We start from the raw sequence: 12,583 nt of genomic DNA on the forward strand, positions 1-12,583 counted from the left end.
ACTCTCCGCCCATCCCACCTATCACTATAGACCTCAGCTCTTTAATCCCACCCCTCAGCCACTCTCAGCCCATCCCACCTATCACTATAGACCTCAGCTCTTTAATCCCGCCCCTGCACCCACTCTCAGACCATCCCACCTATCACCATAGACCTCAGCTCTTTATTCCCACCCCTCAGCCACTCTCAGCCCATCCCACCTATCACCATAGACCACCCTCATTTGGTTTCCATGTCCCATATATTTTTCAATTGTGCTGTGATGTTTAACATCATTTTTTAACCTTTCTAATCGCATATTATCCACAGATTGTGAGCTAAAGATGAAAACCTTTCCTACCAGTATTATTATATTATTTATTGACTGACTATGACTTTTCAAATCGCCCAACACTGCTATTTGTAGGGTCAATTTTAAGTGCATGTTGTGATTTTTTTTAACCATTCCTGAACCTGTGACCAGAAACAAGCTATATAGGGGCAATACCAGAATAAATGATCTATTGATTCTGTCTCTTCACAGCAAAATCTACAGAGCTGAGATTGTTGTATGCCCCATATACAATATATATATAGCATTCTGTTGGTGGCAAGAATGTTATATAATCATTTAAATTGAAAAAGTCTTAAGTGTTGAATCAAGTGTAGTTTTTTGTACCAGTTCATAAACCATGTGCCATGGAATCGGTACATTGAAAATCTCTTCCCATTTATTTTGCAACCTGTATGGCGCAGCTGTCAACATTTTTGTCCTCAAATGAAACTGGTATATTTTTCTATTTATTCACTTTTCCACTTGCCTCCTCCATTTTTGTGGTAGTGCTGCAATCAGTTGGTTGTACGTTTGGATTGACCAGATACTCCCATATATTTTTGATAACTGCATATGTGACATAACTCTTCCGTTTCTATTAATAATATCATTAATAAATATAATTTTTAAAAATTACACTTTTTTTCCCCATAATCAGTATATTTCAGTTTAATCATGACATTTGTTGTAATATTTGTTCTATGTTTTCTGGAGGATAAAACTGAAATTGTAACCAGCTTTGTATAGCTTGTTTAAGAAAGGGCGATACTTTAAACAAAATGTAATTTTCAATTATTCGGAAATGAGGACATTTTTTTAACAAAGGATGAGCCTTTCTTAACAATCTACTGGAGAACCATTTTGGGTTTAAGTATAACTTATGTATGAGTGAAGCTTTTAATGAGAGGTTTAAAGCTTTAATATTTAATCATTTTAGCCCCCTAAACTCATGTTCATTATATAAATTGGCACGTTTAATTTTGTCTGGCTTAGAATTCCAAAGAAAATTATATTATTTTTTTGCTCATATGATTTAAAAATGAGTCATCTGGAGTAGGAGGTGCCATTAGTAAGTAAGTAAGCTGTGATAGGACCAAAGAGTTAATCAATGTGATTTTTCCATAAATAGACAAGCATTTATCGCTCCATGGTTGCAGAATCTTATCTATTTTTGCAAACTTTCTATAGAAATGAATTGTGGTAAGTTCATTTATATTTTTTGAGATGTAAATACCAAGTATGTCTACTTCACCATCCACACGTTTTATTGGTAAACTACAAGGTAGTGGAAACACTGTATTTTTTAACGATCCAATACATAATATGGTACGCTTGTCATAATTAGATTTTAATCCAGAGAGGCTAGACGTGAGCTGGGCGTGATCCCAATGCTGCCACCAGTGTAGCGGAAGAAAGTGAAAGCTGCAACAAGGACTCGAACAGCCATTGCCATGAAAAGCCTACTAGACCTCTGGGCAGTAGGCCTATAATACCATGTTACAATAGCCTAAGTATATAACATGATTGACACAACTGTAAAAATCATAAAGAAATGGCCTTGGAAGGGCCGTAAGTGTAATTTAGAAGAGCGTATATGTCTATTTTAAGTGCCAAGTCATAAAATATACAAGCGCCACAACAATAGTTTACCCTTTCACAGTAAATAAATGATAAATCTGAGTGACTGACCAAAGCTAACATAAACTGCTCAGTCATTGAACTTTAGACTTGCTGATTAATGGTTGACAGGAGGCAGTTTCACTTTGTTTGAGATTTATACCATTGACATTCAGATTATCATCATTGGGAAGTTTTGGGATATTTTACATTTACCATCATTGTTATTAACATTATTTTAATTTATCAGTGTGATTGCAATAAGTTTGATAATTTGTGTAAACAGAACTAACCTCTTTGTATAGGGCAAGAAGTAACTCAGGGACAATAAATTCTCTTGGACCAAAGAGTGCCACATGCACACCTAAACGGACTGAAACATTTTTTTATTTCAAAAGTGTATTAGAAAATGGACACAGTATGAATTCCGCTATTTTGGCCATAGTGTGGAGACGGTCTGGTCAAGGTTAATCGCCTTACAACCTATTTCCACAGAATAACACAAACTCTGTCACAAACTCATTCATTATTAAAAAGTAAACAGCAGATATGAAAAGTTAGCACTACCTGTGATGTTTCTATTTGACCCTGGATCCTTTTGACTGGCAAAGTTAGTTGGTGGACCAGAGTCTAGGTTTGGGAGGACAGAAACTTCAGAAGGCGTAGAGACAGAGTTGTTTCCCTCACGTGCGACATATCTCTCTTCAGTTGTCCATTCTGCAGACAAGCCTGTTGGATATCAGGGTAATATGTACATGTAGGTCGAGGTAAAGTGACTATGCATAGATAATAAACAGAGACTAGCAGCAGCATACTAAAGGGGGTCAATGCAAATAATACATTAACCTGTTTAACTGCATTGATATGGCTTAGTTTGTTTATTTGTTTGGTCTAAAAAAAACTGTTTTGTCAAACTAGTCATCTTCGTATTAGTCCCACCACTATTTCAAAAAGGAATCCAGCCCTTTAAGGACTTGCTCCTCTTTTGGGTTGCAGACAAAAGGTAGCTGAAATTACACCCTTTGCAAAAAACAGCTCTGGCCCTTCAGGTATTGTATTTGAACTCTATACTCACAATGCCACATCACATTGTGACTGTAGTCTCTCAATTGCTACAATTACAATTCTGCTCACCAACATGAGCAGAGAGCAGGCCAAATGGGCCTTTAACAATAGACTCCAGACCGTTTTTGTTTTTGGTCAACTACTTTCCCTTCTACTCTTCAGGACCTATTCTGTGGCAGCAGTAGGTAAGGAATTCAGAGAATTTGTATTCAAGCTACAATTGAGACTAATATTGTGATTAATAACAGTTGTAAACAGACAAACTGCCATTGGTTGCCATTAATACAAAAAAAAAGAAATTACCTAACTATGCATGACAGACCACTGTTAAGTATTTCGAAATTGGACTCCCACTGGTCTAATGTCATTGAGCTGTGCATAAACCCGTCCTATCAGTCCTTTCATAACAGCAAATTGTTTTTTTGTGTGTTTTTTTAAAGAGAGTATGTTGTACTGGACATATAACTTAATCAGCATAATGATGATTTGATAAGATTTGGTATAGAACAAATTCACTTCTCCATCTCAGAAACCACTCCAGTTCACCAATTTCTGAACAAAGGATCAACATTACCGGTCATAATAGTTTCTTTTCAGCCAATATTCATAAAAGAAAAGAACATGAATAGCCACCATCTCAATGTTACATTGAACAATGACAACAGGGTAAGAGACCTTGTCTGCTTTAGAAATTATATCCGGTCAAACTACTCCAAACAAATGTTCCTGATACTACTGATAGATCCTGCTAGCTCACAGGACTAGTCTGATACTACTGATAGATCCTGCTAGCTCACAGGGCTAGTCTGATACTACTGATAGATCCTGCTAGCTCACAGGACTAGCCTGATACTACTGATAGACCCTGCTAGCTCACAGGACTAGCCTGATACTACTGATAGATCCTGCTAGCTCACAGGACTAGTCTGATACTACTGATAGATCCTGCTAGCTCACAGGACTAGCCTGATACTACTGATAGATCCTGCTAGCTCATAGGACTAGCCTGATACTACTGATAGACCCTGCTAGCTCACAGGGCTAGCCTGATACTACTGATAGACCTGCTAGCTCACAGGGCAGGATACTACTAGACCCCTGCTCACAGGGCTAGTCTGATACTACTGATAGATCCTGCTAGCTCACAGGCTAGCTAGCCTGATACTACTGATAGATCCTGCTAGCTCACAGGGCTAGCCTGATACTACTGATAGACCTGCTAGCTCACAGGGATACTACTAGCCTGAGCTACTACTGATAGATCCTGCTAGCTCACAGGGCTAGTCTGATACTACTGATAGATCCCTGCTAGCTACTACATAGGGCTAGCCTGATACTACTGATAGACCCTGCTAGCTCACAGATCCTGGCTCTAGCTAGTCTGATACTACTGATAGATCCTGCTAGCTCATAGGGCTAGCTCACTGATAGATCCTGGCTAGCTAGTCTGATACTACTGATAGACCCTGCTAGCTCACAGGGCTAGTCTGATACTACTGATAGATCCTGCTAGCTCACAGGGCTAGTCTGATACTACTGATAGACCCTGCTAGCTCACAGGGCTAGTCTGATACTACTGATAGACCCTGCTAGCTCACAGGGCTAGTCTGATACTACTGATAGATCCTGCTAGCTAGCTCTGATACAGATAGATCCTGCTAGCTCACAGGGCTAGTCTGATACTACTGATAGATCCTGCTAGCTCACAGGACTAGCCTGATACTACTGATAGATCCTGCTAGCTCACAGGGCTAGTCTGATACTACTGATAGATCCTGCTAGCTCACTAGGATACTACTAGAGTCTGATACTACTGATAGATCCTGCTAGCTCACAGGGCTAGTCTGATACTACTGATAGATCCTGCTAGCTCACAGGACTAGTCTGATACTACTGATAGATCCTGCTAGCTCACAGGGCTAGTCTGATACTACTGATAGATCCTGCTAGCTCACAGGACTAGCCTGATACTACTGATAGATCCTGCTAGCTCACAGGGCTAGTCTGATACTACTGATAGATCCTGCTAGCTCACTAGTCTGATACTACTGATAGGCTAGCTCACAGGACTGGCCTGATACTACTGATAGATCCTGCTAGCTCACAGGACTAGCCTGATACTACTGATAGATCCTGCTAGCTCACAGGGCTAGTCTGATACTACTGATAGATCCTGCTAGCTCACAGGACTGTCCTGGGTGAAGGAGCACACGCAGAGGGTCAACTGAGGGGCAAAAACTCACATTGGAACCATCAATGTCAACAGGTTACCATGTCACCTGCTCACTGGGACAGATTTACATAGTATAAATTCTAAGTACACTTGTCATTTGTCAGAGGAAGTGAATCATGAAATGTAAAACAAAAGTTGAAATGAAGAGGTACAATATAACTGATCGGTTCATGTTTTTTTTGTGTTTTATTCTTTTTGCAAACTCCCTGGTAATTAGTATAGTTTCTGGCAACATTGAAACCATATAAAGCTATTTTGACTGGAAATCTGAAACTGATATACACCATTTATTGGCCCAGCGTCGTCTGAGTTTGGCCGGTGTAGGACGTCATTGTAAATAAGAATTTGTTCTTAACTGACATGCCTAGTTCAATAAAGGTTAAATAAAATAAATAGTTAATCAAATGGCTTCCTGGACTATTTGCATTGACCCCCTTTAGTATGCTGCTGCTAGTTTCTGTTTATTATCTATGCATAGTCACTTTACCTCGACCTACATGTACATATTACCCTGATATCCAACAGGCTTGTCTGCAGAATGGACAACTGAAGAGAGATATGTCGCACGTGAGGGAAACAACTCTGTCTCTATGCCTTCTGAAGTTTCTGTCCTCCCAAACCTAGACTCTGGTCCACCAACTAACTTTGCCAGTCAAAAGGATCCAGGGTCAAATAGAAACATCACAGGTAGTGCTAACTTTTCATATCTGCTGTTTACTTTTTAATAATGAATGAGTTTGTGACAGAGTTTGTGTTATTCTGTGGAAATAGGTTGTAAGGCGATTAACCTTGACCAGACCGTCTCCACACTATGGCCAAAATAGCGGAATTCATACTGTGTCCATTTTCTAATACACTTTTGAAATAAAAAATGTTTCAGTCCGTTTAGGTGTGCATGTGGCACTCTTTGGTCCAAGAGAATTTATTGTCCCTGAGTTACTTCTTGCCCTATACAAAGAGGTTAGTTCTGTTTACACAAATGACCAAACTTTATGCGATCATACTGATACTGATACTTTAAAACAAAAAAATTGTTAATAACAATAATGGTAAATGTAAAATACCCCAAAACATCCCAATGATGAAATCTGAATGTCAACAGTATAAATCTCAAACAAAGTGAAACTGCCTCCTGTCAACCATTAATCAGCAAGTCTAAAGTTCAATGACTGAGCAGTTTATGTTAGCTTTGGTCAGTCACTCAGATTTATCATTAATTTATTGTAAAAGGGTCAACTATTATGGCACATGTATATTTGACACTTAAAATAACCATATAAGCTCTTGTATAAGCTCATATAAGCTCTTGTAAAGAAAGTCATAATCAATAAATTACTAATGTTATCAGAGATTGTGGCTAGTTACAAGGTTTAGGATTCAGTTAGGGTTATTCACACTGAAAAGGCACACAATTGATTAAGAAACACAATGTAGCAAGCAAGCAAAAAAACACTAATACTCAGAGTGCATTAAAAACAAAGTAACAGCAGGACACACTATGGATTAACTAGGGATTAATGATACTGTAATAGCATAGGCATAGTCAACTGTGTTTGTATACTCAAGTTGTGTTCATAAGTAACTTCATGATCTCTCTGTTCTTTTTGAGAAGCCAGTTCTCTACAGTCTTGGAGAGAACAGAGGGGTGCTTTCCCTGCGAATACTGGGAATAAGAAAGAGTGACCTCTGACCACTGTGATTGCATCACATCGTGGACTCTTCTGAACCTCTCCACCTGAAAATGCAGACCTCCTTCAATTCTTTATTCTCTGTTGTCTTCTTGTTTATTTATAGTCTATCTCTGTAGTGCTGTCAAGATTACTCTCAAATTGGTTTCTTTGCCTGTTATATCAGATGTATTAAAAATTTACTTCATTATGATGAAACATTTTACGGTATATTTGTTGGCTCAAAAAACAAGACAACCCCGCCCATAAGAATGGCTAACCAATAGCAATAGACATAGAGTCTTTAATCCCACCCTTTCTTCCGGTGCCTCTTTTCCTTAAGCGCTTTGGAAGTTTCTTATGTACACATTTTATGTTTGTGTATGGAGCTCCCAAGTACAATAGTCCGTGTAAATAAAACGTATCTTTTGACGTTTTTTAAACTCTTTGAAGCGTGGTCTGAGTGGTGTGCGTTGTCTTGTAGCTAAATACTAAAGAGCAAAAGAGGGCGATTTACTATGGCTTGTCCGATCTATCCAAAGGACACACCGCAGCCCACAGAGGACATCGAATTTCAGCAAGTACTGCGTCAAATTGGAGGTAAAGAGAATATATACTTAGTAAGTGATACCGTCAAATCGGATGAGGAGGACGAAGCCAGTGGGATATTAAAGGAGTTCATTCAGGACATGTTTCATAGCGGGCGCACTGAAAACCTTGGCACGAGCCATACCAACAACAACACTAACGGTCAGATTTATTCCTCTCCTAACAATCAAGGGGATACTACAAGCGAAAATAATGGGACATGCGAAACAGTAAACAACTGCAAGATTTTGCCTCAAGCCCAGGGGAATGAAATACCTCTGTCAACGAGGCCAAAGGATTTAGTATTGAGTGCCAAGTCTATGGGAGAGGATAAAGAAACACCGAGGCTCAATGGGAATGTCCAAAATACCAAAACCTCAAGCATGAACAGTTGTAGAGGAAAGCGAATAATAGACTATCCTATTATAATATTCATATTTAGACAGGAGTTTTTCAGTGGCAGTGCAAACGCAATTTGCCTGAAAGAAATTCTGAAGGATGTTAGGTCACGTGCGAAACGTGGCGGTGTCCGCCCAGCACTAGTCGGGTTAATACGCTCAACAGGTGAGAGCAACGAGACGCGTGAATCAGTGGGATTTCTGGAGGGCCTGCTTCGTTCAGTGTTTCGGAAACATCCACCAGAAGCCATCTGGGCAGGGCATTTCATTCCCAAGACAGAGGATAGGATGCTGGCCATCAAGAAATACGCCTGCAAAGCCATCTATTCGGCCCAATCCTCAGGTGAAATACACATTTTCAGATGTTTGTGGTTTGTAAACCATGGGCAGTTATTTTATGCACCGTTTCAAATAGGCCTTATGAATTGTTTGTACTTTTATCATTTTTATAATCTTAACAAATGTTTGGCAGTAGGCATATAGCCTATTTAGGTCAGTTCATGACTCACAAGACTGGGGACAATTTTCATGCATTCGATATTCTCACAGGATAGCTGACTTCAGAACAAAATAAACATTCATTAAGCAATCTGCCCCATAGATTTGCTGACGAATGTTCATGCTCATTATTGCCTTTGCAGATAATTCTGAGGAAAGAGGGAACATGTTTTTAAGGCCATTCCAATGTTTGCCTTGGCCTAGAAGGCACAACAACCAGGCCAACAACACTTCAGCAAACAGGCAAAGAGGTATAACAGATGTTGTCTCTCTTCCCATTCCACTTTCCATGTACGTCCTTGGTGGTAAATAGGGTAGATAACAGTTCAATGTTGTTGTTTTTCAGGTGACGCTGCTAGTGCAGAGGAAGGGATCCCTCTGAAGACGGGTGTTTTGTCCGCTGGACCCCAGGCAGAGTCCGACTGTGGTGTAACCAAAAAGGACAGTCATGATGACACTCGTGGGTCATGATTTCCCATGTCCAACTGTGGACAATACTCAAACGTTGGTCTCAAGGAACATTGGTGTCTGTACAAGTCTGCAGTTAAGTTACATGTCTGGCACATTGGCCTTACAATCAGTCAGAGAAGAGTTAATACATTAGCCTGTGATTATGAACAATTTGAATTTAGCGATAACTCAAGTTACGCAACTTAATACATTTAGTGTACATGCGTATCTTGTGAGGTTACTCTGTTACATAACCATCCATGTATGTTGTCACTTTAAATAATTGTCATGTAATATCTGCTTTTGTTGTTACAAAGAGCTCATCTTGAATTGTAAAACAACAATGAAAAAATGTGTGACCAACAAACACTATGACCATTTACTTCTTTCTGTTCGGTAAGTGTGATGTGATGCTGTTTTCAAACGAAACACAATACCTTGCTCTTGTTAAAGCTTTTAAACTTTATTTGTTTATTTATTTTATTTTGCTCGATTTCAATTAACATTCAGCAACTAGTGAGTTTGAGTGTTTTTTAAAACAATATAGATGTAATAGGCGCAATGAGAAAGAGTTAGAAACATTTAGAATGTCAGAAAAGATTCGGTCGACACCAAAAGAAAAATTGGGTAAAAAAACAACCCAGCCCTGTGCAAAAAAACCAACAACCCAGCCCTGTGCAAAAAAAACAACAACCCAGCCCTGTGCAAAAAAAAACAACCCAGCCCTGTGTAAAAAAAACAACAAAAAAAAAACCAACAACCCAGCCCTGTGCAAAAAAAACAACAACAACAACAACCCAGCCCTGGGTATAAAACAACAACCAGCCCTGAGTAAAAAACAACAACAACCCAGCCCTGGATATAAAAAACAACCCAGCCCTGTGCAAAAAAACCAACAACCCAGCCCTGTGTAAAAAACAACAACAACAACAACCCAGCCCTGGGTATAAAACAACAACCAGCCCTGAGTAAAAAACAACAACAACCCAGCCCTGAGTAAAAAACAACAACAACCCAGCCCTGGGTAAAAAACAACAACAACCCAGCCCTGGGTAAAAAAACAACAACAACCCAGCCCTGGGTAAAAAAACAACAACAACCCAGCCCTGGGTAAAAAACAACAACCCAGCCCTGAGTAAAAACAACAACAACCCAGCCCTGGGTAAAAAACAACAACAACCCAGCCCTGGGTAAAAAAAACAACAACAACCCAGCCCTGGGTAAAAAAACAACAACAACCCAGCCCTGGACATAAAAAACAACCCAGCCAAACAAACGTTGAGTTATATATGACCCAGCCAGTTGGGACACTGAGTTGGGTTATTGAGCTATGATCCGCCGGATCAGATCAGAAGACTGGAGATGTGGCTTAGTAGGGAAGTGGATTTCAGATAGTTATTTTTTGCCAGCTGTGAAAGTAAATGTAATTCCGGTTAATCTGTTGTGTTGTATTGTCAATGCATGATAAGGTTGAGTACTGACACTTCTGTAGCTGTCACGTTCTGACCTTTATTTCCTTTGTTTTGTCTTTATTTAGTATGGTCAGGGCGTGAGTTCAGGGTGGGCAGTCTGTTTGTTTTTCTATGATTTGGGTATTTCTATGTTTCGGCCTAGTATGGTTCTCAATCAGAGGCAGGTGTCATTAGTGGTCTCTGATTGAGAATCATACTTAGGTAGCCTGGGTTTCACTGTGTGTTTGTGGGTGATTGTTCCTGTCTCTGTGTTTCCACCAGATAGGGCTGTTTTTTTTTTTTTAACATTTCTTGTTTTGTGAGTTTATTCATGTATAGTGTCTTTATAAATTAAACATGAATAACCACCACGCTGCGTTTTGGTCCGCCTCTCCTTCAAGTAAAGAAAATCGTTACAGTAGCTTAATGATGTTTACCCAAGTTGAGTTCAAGTGCCTATGTGTATCCCAATGTTGGGATAGTTACCACTTTGTTATGATATTTAAATAATAATGTTATTAATTGTATATAAAAATATGTAATGTGCAAAAATATTTAAGGCAAATTTATATTTGCAGTGTACAAACATCACGATGAACAGGAATGAAGTTTACTTTCATGGCTGTCCAAAAATACTTATCTGAAAGCCACGCCCCCAATAAGACCCACCTGATGGGTAAACCAATAGAAAAATAAAATAAAAGTGAATTAAAAACCCAATAGATGGTTATATTAATCAAAAAGTGTGGCCTATTCGGGGAATTATTTTGGGCCTTTTGTGAAAATAAATGTCATTCATGTTCTTTTTTTAAATTTATTTTTTTACCTTTATTTAACTAGGCAAGTCGGTTAAGAACAAATTCTTTTTTACAATGACAGCCTTTACATTTTTTAATTTAACCTTTATTTAACCAGTTAGGCCAGTCGAGAACAAGTTCTCTTATACAAATGCGTCCTGGCCAAGTTAAAGCAAAGCAGTATGACAAAAACAACAACACAGAGTTACACATGGGATAAACAAACGTACAGTCAATAACACAATAGAAAATATGTATCCAGTATGTGCAAATGAAGTAAGGTAATAAATAGGCCATAGTGGCAAAGCAATTACAATTTAGCAATTAACACTGGAGTGATTGATGTTCAGATGAGGATGTAGAAAGTAGAAATACTGGTGTACAACCTGGGAACAGTGGTTTAACTGCCTTGTTCAGGCAGTTAACAACATATTTTTACCTTGTCAGCTCAGGGATTCGATCCAGCAACCTTTCGGTTACTGGCCCAACGCTCCAACCATTAGGCTACCTGCCGCCCCATTGTTAAGTTTGTACACTGCAAATTTCAATTTTCCTTAATATTGTTGCACACGACATGTTTTTATATAAAATATATACAGTGGGGCAAAAAAAGTATTTAGTCAGCCACCAATTGTGCAAGTTCTCCCACTTAAAAAGATGAGAGGCCTGTAATTTTCATCATAGGTACACTTCAACTATGACAGACAAAATGAGAAAAAAAATCCAGAAAATCACATTGTAGGATTTTTAATGAATTTATTTGCAAATTATGGTGTAATAATTTTGCACGCCCAGTTTTTCAGTTTTTGATTTGTTAAAAAAGTTTGAAATATCCAATAAATGTCGTTCCACTTCATGATTGTGTCCCACTTGTTGTTGATTCTTCACAAAAAAATACAGTTTTATATCTTTATGTTTGAAGCCTGAAATGTGGCAAAAGGTCGCAAAGTTCAAGGGGGCCGAATACTTTCGCAAGGCACTGTACCTGTCTATATAAGGTCCCACAGTTGACAGTGAATGTCAGAGCAAAAAGCAAGCCATGAGGTTGAAGGAATTGTCCGTAGAACTCCGAGGCGAGATTGTGTGGAGGCACAGTGTCACGTTCTGACCTTAGTTCCTTTGTTTTGTCTTAGTTTTTGTATGGTCAGGGCGTGAGTTGGGGTGGGCAGTCTATGTTGGTTTTTTTATGTTGGTTTTTGTGTTCGGCCTAGTATGGTTTTCAATCAGAGGCAGGTGTCGTTAGTTGTCTCTGATTGAGAATCATACTTAGGTAGCCTTTTTCCACCTAGGTTTTGTGGGTGTTTATTTCCTGTTTAGTGTTTTGTAATTCACCTTACGGGACTGTTCGTTTGTTGTTTTTGTTCAGTGTTCATTTTTGCTTCACTAAATGATGGACACATACCACGCTGCGTTTTGGTCCTCCGATCCTACTTCTCGCTACTCCTCCTCAGAAGAGGAGGATGAGATCCCTTACACACAGATCTAGGGAAAGGTACCAAAACATGTC

General features: G+C 39.0%; 1 protein-coding gene across 2 annotated transcripts; it reads left to right on the top strand.

Annotated features, from left to right (window-relative positions):
• The first annotated feature begins 3,052 nt into the window (after positions 1-3,052).
• Positions 3,053-9,567, top strand: LOC135524761 (uncharacterized). 2 transcript variants are annotated; one of them, XM_064952566.1, is made up of 6 exons: positions 3,053-3,179; positions 5,753-5,914; positions 6,108-6,187; positions 6,840-8,223; positions 8,522-8,629; positions 8,725-9,567. In XM_064952566.1, the coding sequence occupies exons 4-6, from the start codon at positions 7,413-7,415 to the stop codon at positions 8,847-8,849; spliced, it is 1,044 nt and encodes a 347-aa protein (XP_064808638.1). In that variant the 5' UTR covers positions 3,053-3,179; positions 5,753-5,914; positions 6,108-6,187; positions 6,840-7,412; the 3' UTR covers positions 8,850-9,567. The 2 variants fall into 2 exon arrangements, with proteins under 2 accessions (XP_064808638.1, XP_064808639.1); XM_064952567.1 differs by lacking the exon at positions 6,108-6,187.
• Positions 9,568-12,583: the final 3,016 nt, after the last annotated feature.

Source organism: Oncorhynchus masou, chromosome 31 (genome assembly GCF_036934945.1).
Source record: "Oncorhynchus masou masou isolate Uvic2021 chromosome 31, UVic_Omas_1.1, whole genome shotgun sequence".
NCBI lineage: Eukaryota > Metazoa > Chordata > Actinopteri > Salmoniformes > Salmonidae > Oncorhynchus > Oncorhynchus masou.